We start from the raw sequence: 14,642 nt of genomic DNA on the forward strand, positions 1-14,642 counted from the left end.
AATGAAATACTACATCGGAGCTGGGCCGAAATATCATTTACGGGCGATTTTTGACATTGTTCACCCACCATCTATCAACACAGCCAAACTCTACTAGCTGACATGGGGGGGAAAAGGGATAACGTATCAACATTTTACTCGCTTGGGAGCATTTGCCTCATGGCACACAAATTTGAACTCTGCTTCAAAAATTTGCACAGAAGAAATTTTTTGCGCACTCAGCCTGTCAAAAATTAGAGGGAACATTGGTGCTTACTACCACAAGTAGTACTAGTGACATCAATGGGACTACTCCCAGTGCAAAGCACTACCTGCAGCATTTGCAGGGTTGGGTCCTAATTTTTCATGATATATTTCTTCAATATATTTTAGCTTTACAGATATGTATAACGACTATCTCCCTAGTTAGCATTTTCATCAAATCCTTTTAATAAAATTAAATACTGTATCACCATCATTAATATTTAGCCTGCCTTTTAACAAAAAAAAATTATAGATGAGCTTTCTTGGTTTAACTAATCTTTTAAATACTGTTTTGCATAATGTTTACATTTGATTGCTTGCAAATTGTGTGTTCTATGAACATATAAGACATAGTGCTCTTTTACACAGGCTTTAATTCAAAATACAAGTAATGAAATTCTCTCACTTTACATATAACAATTTCATTGTATATATACACACACACAAATGTATTGCTATCTTACCCTGTTTAATCATTCATTCATTTTTATTTAATTTTACTTCAGTCATGTGGCTACACCTACTACATTAAGTTTATATTTTCACTTGTGTTTAAGATTGAAAGATCAATTTTAAAACTTCATTGTCATATAAAAATTCAAGAATTCAGGCTTAGTCAAGGTGAACTTTGAGCGGGTATTTCGCAAAAGAAATTTTCAGTAACTGAGTAATATTGAAAAAAACAGGTAATGTAGGCATGCACCATTTTCTCAGGTCTTAAACATATGCAGTACCATCATATGGATTGATATGACGCTGGATTATGTGTTATAGAACATAATAAAGTACATGTGTGCCACTGGGGATCATAGGCTTATTATTATTATTAGGGGTCCTCAGATGAAATGTGCTATTAGTATTAAGGTTGAATGAAACATCTCCATGCACTTCCATTACCACTGGGGTTTTATCCACAACACAAACCTTTACACAGGAGTACTGGAATAATGCAAAAATGTTTCCAACTGTTGACATGAAGCTAGTTTTTTGTTTACTTCCTTGTTTATGAACCAGCATCATCTATGTCAGCACAGCTCTCAGAGCAGTGCTCACTTAGTTAACACAGCTGAGTCCAGAAGAGGGAGCTCAAATACTGTTTTGGCTCTGATCCCTCAAATCCTAGTGATTTACAAAAAATATAAAACAAACTGCTAGAATCCAGGGGACATCTCCAACTGGATTAGAACCACCTTTAAAAGGCAGATGACATTCTGAGCCTAAACTGTTTTTTTATACCCTGAATTTCCTGACGTTTGAAGGACCAAATATGAATACCAACATTACTTGAAATTTTTTGTGCTCTAACATTTTGGTCCATACAACCTTGAAAAATTGATTAATATTTATAAAGGAATATTAAGGTTGCTACTCCATCATTTAGGATGACACACGCAGTGGCAAGCCTCATCAGGCTGTGCTGTAGCAGATATTTTCTTGGGAGACTGATGTGGATAGCTCATTCATCAAAAGAAAAAAGTAACTGGTAGGGGAAAAGCTGTTGGAAGTTCATGCCCTGTCCCAAAAAACGGGGCTCTCCACAAAAGAGCCACTCTCCAACCTTAAAAACAGCTCCTACTCTCTGTTTATGATAATAAAGTCCACAATAAAGAGAAATTCTTTTCACTAACTTTGGTAAGATGGGGTCTCACAGATCTCTCCAATTACAGACACAAAGGTCCCATACACAAGGGGCAATTCCATTTGAGTCACATCCCCACTTTAGTGTGTTCCCTGTATTAGCCACTCACCTCCCTCTCCCCACACACACTGCCTCAGATAATTAAAAACAAAAGCAAAAAAACATGCTCCCAGGTTCTCTCTGCTGCAAGATGGGCCTTCTTCCCCACTCCGTCATGATGAGGTTAAGCTACCTTTCAAACTAAAATAATTTAAATCTCCGGGGGGCGGGGGCAAGAAAGATGTGTTTCTGGTGTGAAAAAAATTAAGACTTTTCTGTTTCATATTTAAAATACTTTGGTGAGAACAAGAAAATACCATGGACTTAAAAAAAAAAAAAACCACACACAAGACTACATTGCATAAACAGATGGAAGAATACCAACTCAGAAAAGCATTAATGTGCGTATGCACAAGTCTTAGTATTGCAAGTCTTTGCCTCTGCTATGACCAATAACTAACACTAAATAGACAAGATGGTAAAGCACTGCAAAAAGACAATTACTAATAATGAAAAAAACAAGAGAGATTTTGGGTTGGTTCCACAAACTGAATCAGAATAACGCATTTTCAGACTGACAGCAAAGTGTGTGGTTGCCAAGTGAAATTGAGAGCCAACAGCAAGATTGTGCTTAACCCTTTTTATACTGCATTTTAAACACAGATGAAATCATGCAATAAAAAAAATTCACAAAGGAGACATTGTGCTCAGCTATTTGGTCAAAATTTCCATCACTTCAGAACCCAGATTCCTGAAACAAGTTATTCAGCTTGGGTCACTTTCTCAATGCTGGTCTTCCTTAAACTAAAGATGAGTTCCATCTGCAAAATTCAGACCAGAATTTTGAACACCAATATTTGGGTATGCTTGGATCTGGGATTGCGAGTTGTATCCATCCTTACCGTATATAAATATTTCAAACTGTGAATGCTCAGTACTGAATATCACTTTTCAATGGGCACATTTTAAGTACATGGTTTCACGAATTCTCTCTCAAGAATATTCAAATCCTAAGAACTATCTGGAGGGTTGAAAATTACAAAGCTTGTAAAGAATCTATTTAAATATACACAAAACCCAACTTGACAAGCTCTACCAGGACAACAGCAACACAAGGGATAAGAGAAGATTCAGATAACTGCAAACATCACTAAAACTGCTTTCAGTATATCCTCAACTAACACAAGGAGAAACTTCACATAGCATCCTCCATTAAATGTCAACAAATAGTTTAGCATGAACAGAGTAAGAATAAGTAAGTATATACCATAGTAAGAGTTAGCTGATAAAAGAAATGTGCCTTTGTTTTATTAGAGAGACAAGATGGGTGAGGTAATATCTTTTACTGGACCAGCTTCTATTGGTAAAAGAGACCAAGCTGTTTTAATTAAACCAACAAACAAGTATTTACACTCTTCTGATAACAAGGAATATAAAGCAATACAGCAAATTCAACAATATGTTTCCTTTCATGGTATGATAGGGCTACAAACAGGCTTGCATTTTTATTTTTTTTATCTTAAAGCAGCATAAAAATGTTGACACACACATATAAGCTGAAGACACTAATGGAGAGTTTTCTCTCTCTCTCTCTGTCTCAACCATCACTAGATTTAAATCAGAAAAATCCATAAGCAGTCAAAATAGCACCCTGACATTCCTGGCAAGCACTGAAAATGTATTCACTACACTGTAATTTCTAATTATGTGTTTCCCAAAGACAGCACAAGACAAGACGGAGCTGAAGGTGCATTAATTTGCACTGATGACAATTAAAACATAATAGGAAAAATATTAATGATGTTAACTCAATGCATTCACACAGTTTTACTCCAGAGTAGCAGCCGTGTTAGTCTGTATCTGCAAAAAGAAAAGGAGTACTTGTGGCACCTTAGAGATTAACCAATTTATTTGAGCAAAAGCTTTCGTGATCTACAGCTCACTTCATCGGATGCATGCAATAGAAAATACAGTGAGGAGATTTTATATACACAGAGAACATGAAATAATGGGTGCAGTAACACCCATTGTTTCATGTTCTGTGTATACAAAATCTCCCCACTGTATTTTCTACTGCATGCATCCGATGAAGTGAGCTGTAGATCACGAAAGCTTTTGCTCAAATAAATTGGTTAGTCTCTAAGGTGCCACAAGTCCTCCTTTTCCTCTTACAGTTTTACTTATTATCAGTATGGCAATACAGGTGCCTCCTCTACACCTTCTTGTGCCTGAACTCATCCTGCGTAATGTCTAAGTTCAGTTGCAACCTACTCAAGGCAGGGACTCATCTCTCCATATTTTGTAAAGCAAAAGGAAGCTTTCAGCACTCTACAGAAGGTATCAAGAAAGCAAATGCATATTTACATAGGAGGAGGAGGACAAGGATCAGATTATAAACTCTTTGTGAGAGACACAATGTTTTCCTGTATGTTTGCACAGAACCAAGCACAAAAGGCCCCTGAACCTAAATACTACATGAAATCTTCCCCACATTCCTCATGGACCTCACACCCAGATGATACTCCTCTCACCTCAGTCTGGGCTCTCACTCACACAATGATGCTCATTCTTATTCCGAGGTACTGATTCTAGCCAGCAGTAATAACCTACTTCTGTTCAGCAGGTGGGCATCATGGCAACCACCAAAAGCTGGACAGGGCAAAAGGGCCTGCATAACCCCATGCCACAAATCCAACCAGTCTCCACTCTTCTGCGAGCTACCAGAATACATGGCACTCCCTGCCATGCATATATCCTGGGGAAGCAGCCTGGTGAGCCCTGCTCTCCAGAGGGGGATGTTAAACCAGCACTGGGGCTGCACAGAGCACCCCTCCTCCCTCAGCCCCCCCCCCACACAGAGGGGGGTGTCAATCGCCCCCCTCCTCCCTCAGCCCCCCCCCCACACACACAGGGGGGGTGTCAATCGCCCCCCTCCTCCCTCAGCCCCCCCACACACACACACAGAGGAGGGTGTCAATCGCCCCCTCCTCCCTCAGCCCCCCCACACACACACACACAGAGGAGGGTGTCAATCGCCCCCTCCTCCCTCAGCCCCCCCCCACACACACACACAGAGGAGGGTGTCAATCGCCCCCTCCTCCCTCAGCCCCCCCCCACACACACACAGAGGAGGGTGTCAATCGCCCCCTCCTCCCTCAGCCCCCCCCCCACACACACACACAGAGGAGGGTGTCAATCGCCCCCTCCTCCCTCAGCCCCCCCCCACACACACACACAGAGGAGGGTGTCAATCGCCCCCTCCTCCCTCAGCCCCCCCCCACACACACACACAGAGGAGGGTGTCAATCGCCCCCTCCTCCCTCAGCCCCCCCCCACACACACACACAGAGGGGGGTGTCAATCGCCCCCTCCTCCCTCAGCCCCCCCCCCACACACACACACAGAGGGGGGTGTCAATCACCCCCTCCTCCCTCAGCCCCCAACCCCACACACACAGAGGGGGGTGTCAATCGCCCCCTCCTCCCTCAGCCCCCAACCCCACACACACAGAGGGGGGTGTGAATCGCCCCCTCCTCCCTCAGCCCCCAACCCCACACACACAGAGGGGGGTGTCAATCGCCCCCTCCTCCCTCAGCCCCCAACCCCACACACACAGAGGGGGGGTGTCAATCGCCCCCTCCTCCCTCAGCCCCCAACCCCACACACACAGAGGGGGGTGTCAATCGCCCCTCCTCCCTCAGCCCCCCCCCCACACACACACAGGGGGGTGTCAATCGCCCCTCCTCCCTCAGCCCCCCCCCCCACACACACAGGGGGGTGTCAATCGCCCCTCCTCCCTCAGCCCCCCCCCCACACACACACAGGGGGGTGTCAATCGCCCCTCCTCCCTCCGCCCCCCCCCCACACACACACAGGGGGGTGTCAATCGCCCCTCCTCCCTCAGCCCCCCCCCCCACACACACAGGGGGGTGTCAATCGCCCCTCCTCCCTCAGCCCCCCCCCCACACACACAGGGGGGTGTCAATCGCCCCTCCTCCCTCAGCCCCCCCCCCCACACACAGGGGGGTGTCAATCGCCCCTCCTCCCTCAGCCCCCCCCACACACACACACAGGGGGGTGTCAATCGCCCCCTCACCCACGAGAGGGATGTTAGTTGCCCCTCCTCAGCCCCCACAAGGCGGACACGAACTGCCCCCCCTCCGCAGCCCGCCCGCTGCACGGGGTCAGCCGCCCCCAGCCCCCCCCCCGGGGCTATTGCCCCTCGCAGGGGTCCGCCGCAGCCCCCCGCGCTCACTCACCCTGTGGGCCCGGGTCAGGCTCAGGTCCTTCATCACCTCCTCGAAAGCCGCCGTCTCCTCCGCCTGCTTCTGGTTGTGCAGCGCGATCTTCTCGCTGAATTTCCGCGGGTTGTTCGAGGCCGCCATCTTCCCCCGTCCGCGTCCCCCTCCCCGGGCCGGAGGGGGCAAGGCGCATGCGCGGGCGGAGGGGCCGGGCGGGGGGTGGAGACCAGCGGCGCCCGCGCCTGAGACCGGGCGAAGGGAACCAAGTGCGCATGCGTACGCGGGGCGAACTGCCGCAGACGCCGTGGAACAGGCGCAGGGGCGGACTTCCGCGTCTTCGCCCCCGTTACTGGCCCTTTAAAGATGAGTTGGGAGGGGAAGGAAGAGGAGCAGGTTGGGCACCGTCCAGCGCGCATGCGCGATAAATCTAGACTCCACGGACCGTGTTCCCATCCAGCAAGAACAGATAGACGGGGAGGGGGTCCCCTATTCTAGCTGCCCCCAGCCCCCCCCCACTTTCCTCCCTCCTCCCCCAGCCCTGGCTGCCCCCAACCCCCCCCCACTTTCCTCCCTCCACCCCAGCCCTGGCTGCCCCCCACTCCCCTCCTCTTCCCTCCCCCCCTGCCCTGACTGCCCCCAACCCCCCCCCCACTTTCCTTCCTCCATCCCAGCCCTGGCTGCCCCCCCTCCCCTCCTCCTCCCCCAGCCCTGACTGCCCCCAACCCCCCCCCCACTTTCCTTCCTCCACCCCAGCCCTGGCTGCCCCCCACTCCCCTCCTCCTCCCTCCCCCCCTGCCCTGACTGCCCCCAACCCCCCCCCACTTTCCTTCCTCCATCCCAGCCCTGGCTGCCCCCCACTCCCCTCCTCCTCCCTCCCCCCCTGCCCTGACTGCCCCCAACCCCCCCCCCCACTTTCCTTCCTCCATCCCAGCCCTGGCTGCCCCCCACTCCCCTCCTCCTCCCTCCCCCCCCTGCCCTGACTGCCCCCAACCCCCCCCCACTTTCCTCCCTCCACCCCAGCCCTGGCTGCCCCCCACTCCCCTCCTCCTCCCTCCCTCCCTGCCCTGACTGCCCCCAACCCCCCCCACTTTCCTCCCTCCACCCCAGCCCTGGCTGCCCCTCACTCCCTTCCTTCTCCCTCCCCCCCTGCCCTGACTGCCCCCAACCCCCCCACTTTCCTTCCTCCACCCCAGCCCTGGCTGCCCCCCACTCCCCTCCTCCTCCCTCCCCCCCTGCCCTGACTGCCCCCAACCCCCCCCCCACTTTCCTTCCTCCATCCCAGCCCTGGCTGCCCCCAGCCCCCTCCCAGTCCCCCTCTCCTCCAGCCCTCACTGCCCCCAGTCCCCCCACTTTCCCCTCCTATTTCCCCCTCCACCCCAGCCCTGGCTGCCCCTAACCCCCCCCACTTCCCCCTCCTAGCCCTGATTGTCCCCAACCCCTCCCTTCCCCCTCCTGTTCCCCCCCTCCTTCCAGCCCTGGCTGCCCTCACCAGCAGCTACCCACTTCTGCAAGAGAGGGTACAAGCAGTTAGGAGAGACGTGGAAGCAATATTTACACTGTGGTAACCCAGCCCCCCACAACTACCAGTGCATACCCCTACACCCACCTATAAATACACCTGCCCTCGCCTATATATATAAAAATATCGAGATACACACACACATCTTGCCTGCTCCGTAGCAGCCTCTACTCTTACGAAAGGTGCCCCCAGCATCTTTACTGTCCATGCTGAGTAGTCGGGACCCACTCTTCGTAAAATGCATGGACCTTCCTGCCTGTGAGTTGAGAGGGTGAAGGGTAGAGAAGAGATTGTAGCCTGTAGTTCCAGGGAGTGTAGCTGTTTCAAGTTCAGGCTGCTAAGTCACCCCTTGCAGCTGTGCTAATGCCGTCTTGGTGTCAAGCGCTGGGGTCGGGGAGATGCAGGCATTCAGCAGTAATAAACCCTGATCATGCTGGTATTTCCTAACGCCCCCCCACTGGCCTTTACGCTGCCACTTTTACGGAGCAGCTGCAGTAAAGTCAGCACCCTACTTTTTGGTGCATTATTTTGTCACACGAACAGTCCATGCCCTACTAGCAATAACGGTGTATTTTGTAATGGTCAAGTGGTCAGAGCAGAGGCCTGGGAGTCAGAAGACCTAGAGTCTATTCCTAGCTCTGCCACTGACTCACTATGCAGCCTCTGCCGAGTCACTTCACCTGCCTGTGCCCCTGTCCCCTCCCTTTTGAGAGAGAGAGAGAACGATACTTATCCACATTTTAAAACTCTTGGAGATGGCTGGAGGAAATTATGCCTCTGTCAGCACAATATATTATTACTATTAACAACCAGGTAATAGGTTTCAGAGTAACAGCCGTGTTAGTCTGTATTCGTAAAAAGAAAAGGAGTACTTGTGGCACCTTAGAGACTAACCAGTTTATTTGAGCATGAGCTTTCGTGAGCTACAGCTCACTTCATCGGATGCATAGCATATCGGAAATCCACGATATGCTATGCATCCGATGAAGTGAGCTGTAGCTCACGAAAGCTCATGCTCAAATAAACTGGTTAGTCTCTAAGGTGCCACAACCAGGTAATAGTTTACCTTGCATTCCATTTACCAACCCTCAGTTCATTGATAACTTAGTAGCTGGTGTATTACTGATCAGGAATAAATAATTAGATAAACAGCAAACTGAATAGTTAAATACAGGCCAGCTGAGTAAATGGAACTGACTGTACAGTGGAATTAACAGTGTGCAAGCTGCATAATGGATCTTCAGTGCTAAATGCATGTAGAAATTTTGTGACTTATTAAGACTCATTAACTACTCATTATTTTTGCTTGGGAAGGGTGGGAATGATTTGCAGAGTTACCCCAGTCTCAGAACGGATTAATACAAATGGGAATACCAGGCATCCATAGATCCAGATAGCAATCTGCTGGTATTGGCATCAGAAGATTAAGTGCTAAAGATTAAACTTCCTTTCTCCTTCCATGGGGTGAAAGACTGTGGGTGGCCATTTGCTTAGATTTCATCCCAAAGGCGACAGAACCTTTCACCTTCCCTGACTTCTGCTTCTCGGGTGGTGCATGGCGGGAGAACACAGGTTTTTTCCAGCCGCGGTTTTCTCATGTGGCTTTGGCTCCATCGTCCTATGATGTGATTGGGTGAATTACAACAGCTAAACTAGTTCTTGTTCTTGTGCTCACATTCCATGATTTTAAAATAATTTGTTTAATGATCCCTTGGTAATCCTGCTGGGGCTTCCTAATAGGAATGGTTACACAAGAGGAAATGAAAAATTAGTCTCTCATCTGCTAGGAGCTGCTCAGTTAGTGGTAGCCACTAATGGGAAAAAGAAAAAACGGTTCAACCATAGAGGAATGATTCAGAAGATATGGGAGGTTGTGGTAATGGCAAATTAACACATCAATTACATACCCGGCAAAACAGACAGAGGATAGGTAGATATTTGATTACCGTTTATTCAATATTCAATGTACACTTGCTTGCAAAAAAAAAAAAAAAAAAACCAGCACACCACTCCAATTGTTCCTGAATATTAACAGCGGAGAGATGTGCCTGGTCTGTTAAATATGTTAAACTTAATCAAATCATTCGAAATGACATTATAGGTGTTGCAATGATTCTCACTCTAATATTCTAACCGCCTGTCAGATAGAAAGATATGATGACTACATGCCTGTACGCCTCTCTGAACAAATGCTAACTGGTCATGGTAACTGTTTTCTTTCGGATATTTACATGGCATGTATTTGTAAACTTGTTAAAACTTCTTACATCATTTTTAAATTTTTCTTGCAAAATATTCACACATTTTCTTGCTTCTGGAGTCTTTCTCCGACGCATAGTTGCACATTATGGGGTGTGGGTGGGGTCTGGGCTACAGCTGCGTGCATGGCCTGAAAGCCAGTATAAATCTTGATTGCATTAAGGCTCTGGCAAGGAGGCAGTTCAGCCCAGTGCCAGGTTTCACCCTTCCCCCAGCAAATGCTGTGCTAAGTATTTGACAAAATGATGAGCTGAGGCCAGGAATGTTATTTATATGACTGCCCCTCTTTCCACCTTGAGCACAGATGGGCTATATGAGAACACTGATGGTCTCACTGGAAAACTTATCATAGAACATCAGGGTTGGGAGGGCCCTCAGGAGAGGTATCTAGTCCAACTCCCTGCTCAAAGCAGGACCAATCCCCAATTTTTGCCCCAGATCCCTAAATGGACCCCTCAAGGATTGAACTCATAACCCTGAGTTTAGCAGGCCAGTACTCAAACCACTGAGCTATCCCTCCCCTACAACAGGGACACCGTGGGATGGTAGCTAGACCTACCTCATCCCTCTACACCTTTTGTGATGGAAGCACCTTTGAGATTAGGACAGACCAGAATGCCGAAGGTGGCTCCGAAGCTCACCTGGAGTTAGTGAAGCACAGGGGCTAAAAGGCTTGCATCAGGTTTTGTTGCAAACAAGGCCCTGCTTTAGATGCATCTGACCTGAGGTAGTTGACATGGTAACAGTCAAACCTGAAGGTGACCGCATCCCTCCTTGCTATTCCCAGTGTTGGGATGGGGGTCTCTCAGGTTGTGTGTTGGGAAGTTTCAAATTACACTGAGCTGCAGTCTCTTGTATCCTTCTACGTCTCTCTGTAAAGATTATAATTCGTTACACTCATACAGCATTAATCCAGTAGACACTGGCTCTCAAGGGACTTCACAGGCTGTCAAGACAGGGCTTACTTCACCCACTGCTGAAATGCAGCCTCAACACCCCCTTCTGAGTTGATAGGTCTTAGTCCCTGGTAGACAGATGTCCAGACTCAGCTGAGAGGCCAGAGGACACCTATTGTCTATCTAGTCCAGTATCTTGTTTTAATGCCCCACACCAGATGCTTCAGAGGAAAGGTGCAAGAATCCCCCACAATGGACCATTCTGGAATAAAGAGTCCACAGCAGGAGTTTGTTCCTAGCCCCAGCCAGTTAGCTCATGTCCTGAGGCGTGAAGGTTTGATCCCTCATATTTCTTACCTAATGTAACTGGATGTTCTCTTTAGCCATAGAAACGAAACATCTACTTCTTTGTGAATGATTTGGATTTATTTGCCCCGATGAGGGGTAGAAAATGAAGGCACTTAGTGACTTTCTGAAAGCAGAGGTCTTCTTTGTTGCATTGGAACTGGATCACCAAATAAACTAGAATGCCTGGAAAACCCAAGCAGTTCAGGTGTTTGAGTGTCTTAACTTTCACTCCCTGGAACATTACCGAAAGTTGTTTATTCAGTGTAACCAGGTAACTACTTACAGACCAACTGTGGACCCATTTGAGTAGTTTCCAGAACTAGATTGCTGTCTTTGCTGTATGAGTCTGAACTTCACTTGCACACTGAGTTTCAGAGAAGCAGAGTCTTTAGCAGTTAAAGCTCTGATTCAGCAAAGCACTTAAGCATGTGTTTAATTTTAAGCACATGATTAAGTCCTATATCAGCAAAGCACGTGAGCACATGCTTAATTTTAATGTGCTTCTGGAACTTTGAAATACAATCTTAAGTGCTTTGCTGAATAAGAATGGATTACTGACATACTTAAGTGCTTTCCCAACACTGGGCCTGTGCACCTCAAAATAGGTGCACTTTCTAAGTAGCTTCTTAAGGTTCCCCTTTGCTAGACCTGACTCGTTCATTCAAACCCTAGTTACTTGTTCATAGAATTCCCATCCAAAGCAGAATGTAGTTACTTGTTTTGCACAATGCAAATGACAGATTCCCCAAACTGCAACCCACAAACCAAAGCAGAGAAGTCACTGCGCCCCTATCCTGGGAAACTAAACGCAGCTTTGTGGTTATTTTCAAGGCTCCTGCCTGAAACTCTTCCATAAAGAGATTTACAGGGTCAAGGCTTGCTTTTTCTGAATTCCAACGTGATGGTGTTCATTCCCTGGTGTAAAGGCTGGAATATTTTCTATGTTATTGCTACAGACAGTGATAAGGTTCCCACCCCACCCCAACAGCTGCAGCCCTAGAGGACAAACAACCGCTTCCCCGATGACCTAAAGGTCTCAGATCTTGATGGGGAAGCCTCTCAAGCCCATATGGTAAGCAGAGAAAGCCTGTATTACCTGCAATAACCTGAATGGCCTAGTTTACACACCTAATGAACAAGCAATAAACATGTGTCAGGTTTGGGGAAGCAGGAAAAGAGGCAGCCTTTAGGGATTTTTAAGTCAACCATTTCCAACTCCGAATTCCACTTAGGAAACAAGCACTTTAGGTAGATTTCTCTAATCAGTCACTTTAGGATCCAGATCTCAAAGTGATGAGTGGTGACTAGACAGAAAGGGGCAGGGTAGAAAGTTCCTCCCTAAGCAAACAGAAAGCATTTCCACCTATCTCGGTAGTTATAATGCACCCATCACTGTCGTATTTGACTGCGTTCACTTCCTAAGAAACTGCCAATACGCACGTCTAATGCAAAAATCCTTTCCACAAATTCTACACCATACACAAAGGTTAGTTACACGAATTGCATTACAAGTTTGTCTCCTTCAACCCGCAGTGAAACCCACAAATTTATTTATGCATCAGTATCTTAATGCTGCCATTAACATGCTTACTCTGAACACAAGACTTCCACTCAGCAAGATGAATGGCTGCTGAATCTGTAAGTCTGTGCCCTCCAAGGCTGCAGGTTTAACAGGTCTCCAGCTTTGAGATCCTAGGCTGGTGATGAAAGGGAAATGATGCACTTAAAACAATGGCAAGCTCTATTCCTACAGAGACACAGAGCAGTGGTCTGATAAGAAAGTTATCAGATACCATATGTAAAAAACTCCTGGATACAATTCCAAAGCAATGTGACTGGGAAAAGATACATATCACTACTCGTTGACAGGGCTAAATTCTGCTCTGCTTACCCTAGCGTTAATCTGGAGTAAATCCTGTGATTTCAAAGGAATTACTCCAGATTTAAACCCGTGTAACCAGAAGCAGAGTTTGGCCCCTGGTCTGCATAAACAAGTGAAAAAGGTTTTATTTTTATTTTTAAGACACAGAAATTGCTCTACCTAACAATGTGCCAGGACCTGGGTGTGAAATCGCAGCTGCGAAGCCTCAGGGACCAAGCCAAGAGGCTTTGATTTGCTTTCTCTGCAGTAAATAAACCTTAGAGACTTTTGCTGCAGCAGTTAGTCCGATTTCCATTTCAGTTCGCAACTCTGGGCTCTTACTGCTGCCTAGTCCTGGGGCACTAAATCTTTACCCTTTGTCCTACAATCTGAATCTAATTTCAGGCTGCAGATGAAGCTAGTTTGGCAGCTGTCTTCAAGCTGCTCCTTGCCAGACTCCACAGCCGAGACCTCAGGCAGCATTTGCCCGCTTTGTGGAACGTACAGGGATTGAACTGTCATGAGGTTAAAAATCACAACTGGCTCATAAATGTAGTTCCAAACTTTGCTGTGTGAGTCCCTTCTGTTTAAATATTCAACTAAAAAGTGCTACTGAAATTCAGCCAGTAGCTTGGGATGAGGATGGAAAACCAGGAAGCTTTAGGGTCTGCAGTTTGAGTACCATGCCCAGCCAGGGTTTAAAATGCACAGTCCGATGCAAGAATCGCCACAACAAATGGAATTAGGGGAGGTTGGGTTTGGTTAAAAAACAATGCCCAGGTGAGGACCTTGCAGATTAAGTTTCTTCCCAAAGCAAATCGTAGAAATGTAGAACTGGAAGGGACCTTAAGAGGTAGTTATAAACACCTGAATAATGGTCTAAAATGATCATCAGCAAAGGCAGTATTAGGAGATACTGCTGGAAGAACCCCATATTCAGCTGAAATACTGGGATGGACTCCACTTTTTTTTAATAGAGCTGTAGATTTATTAAGTAACACTAGCTTTCCTCTTGCCGTAAGGCACCTGCAGTGAAACCCTGTTGATTCACACTAATGATGGGAGACCTAACTTACAGAAGTTGGTCACTTAACAAGTCTGCTAACAAATGTGAGTTAAAAACACCAAGGAGCATCATAAAGTATACTTTGATCATTTATTCTGAAAATAGTTAGATTTGAATCATTCATGTTTCATAAACTAGCGCTTTTCATCCGTAGATCTCAAAGTGCTTTACAAAGGAGATCAGTATGGTTATTAACAAAAGATTTTTAGTAATATGACATCTCATCAGACAGCACCTCCCCATGATATGGGGCCACAGTTTCAGTCAGCAGAGCAAGTGATGCTAGCTCACCCTTGCTAGAACAGAGAGGGATGTGACTGGCAAGACGTTCTCAGTAAAGGCCTTGGGATTTGCTAACTTTCACAGGACACTGCAGGCTTGTTTGTTTCATTCGGCATCTGAAGAGAGGTAGATGGATGGAGATACTGGCCACTGGATGCGTGTGGGAGTGTTTGAATAAATGTGCTGTGGCTTGCTAAGACGGCTGAGCTGAATGTATTGTATTTTGTCATTTTAAATAATTGGCAGAGT

At 46.9% G+C, this 14,642-nt stretch overlaps 1 protein-coding gene across 6 annotated transcripts in view; it reads right to left on the reverse strand.

Moving 5' to 3' along the window:
- The window catches only part of CRTC1 (CREB regulated transcription coactivator 1), an 84,381-nt gene extending 77,892 nt beyond the window's left edge, over positions 1-6,489 (reverse strand). For 4 of the 6 annotated variants that reach the window (XR_006287479.1, XR_005223370.2, XM_043536074.1 and 1 more), the window contains exon 1: positions 6,181-6,395. Coding sequence is in view for 3 of the 6 variants with exons in the window: in XM_043536074.1 (XP_043392009.1) it covers positions 6,181-6,306 (126 nt within the window). In the remaining 3 variants the exon portion in view is untranslated. Of the gene's footprint in view, positions 1-6,180 lie in introns of all 6 variants that reach the window. The other 2 variants (XR_006287480.1, XM_037885915.2) reach the window with 1 other exon arrangement.
- Positions 6,490-14,642: the final 8,153 nt, after the last annotated feature.

The sequence above is a fragment of the Chelonia mydas genome, chromosome 25 (assembly GCF_015237465.2).
Source record: "Chelonia mydas isolate rCheMyd1 chromosome 25, rCheMyd1.pri.v2, whole genome shotgun sequence".
Lineage (NCBI taxonomy): Eukaryota > Metazoa > Chordata > Testudines > Cheloniidae > Chelonia > Chelonia mydas.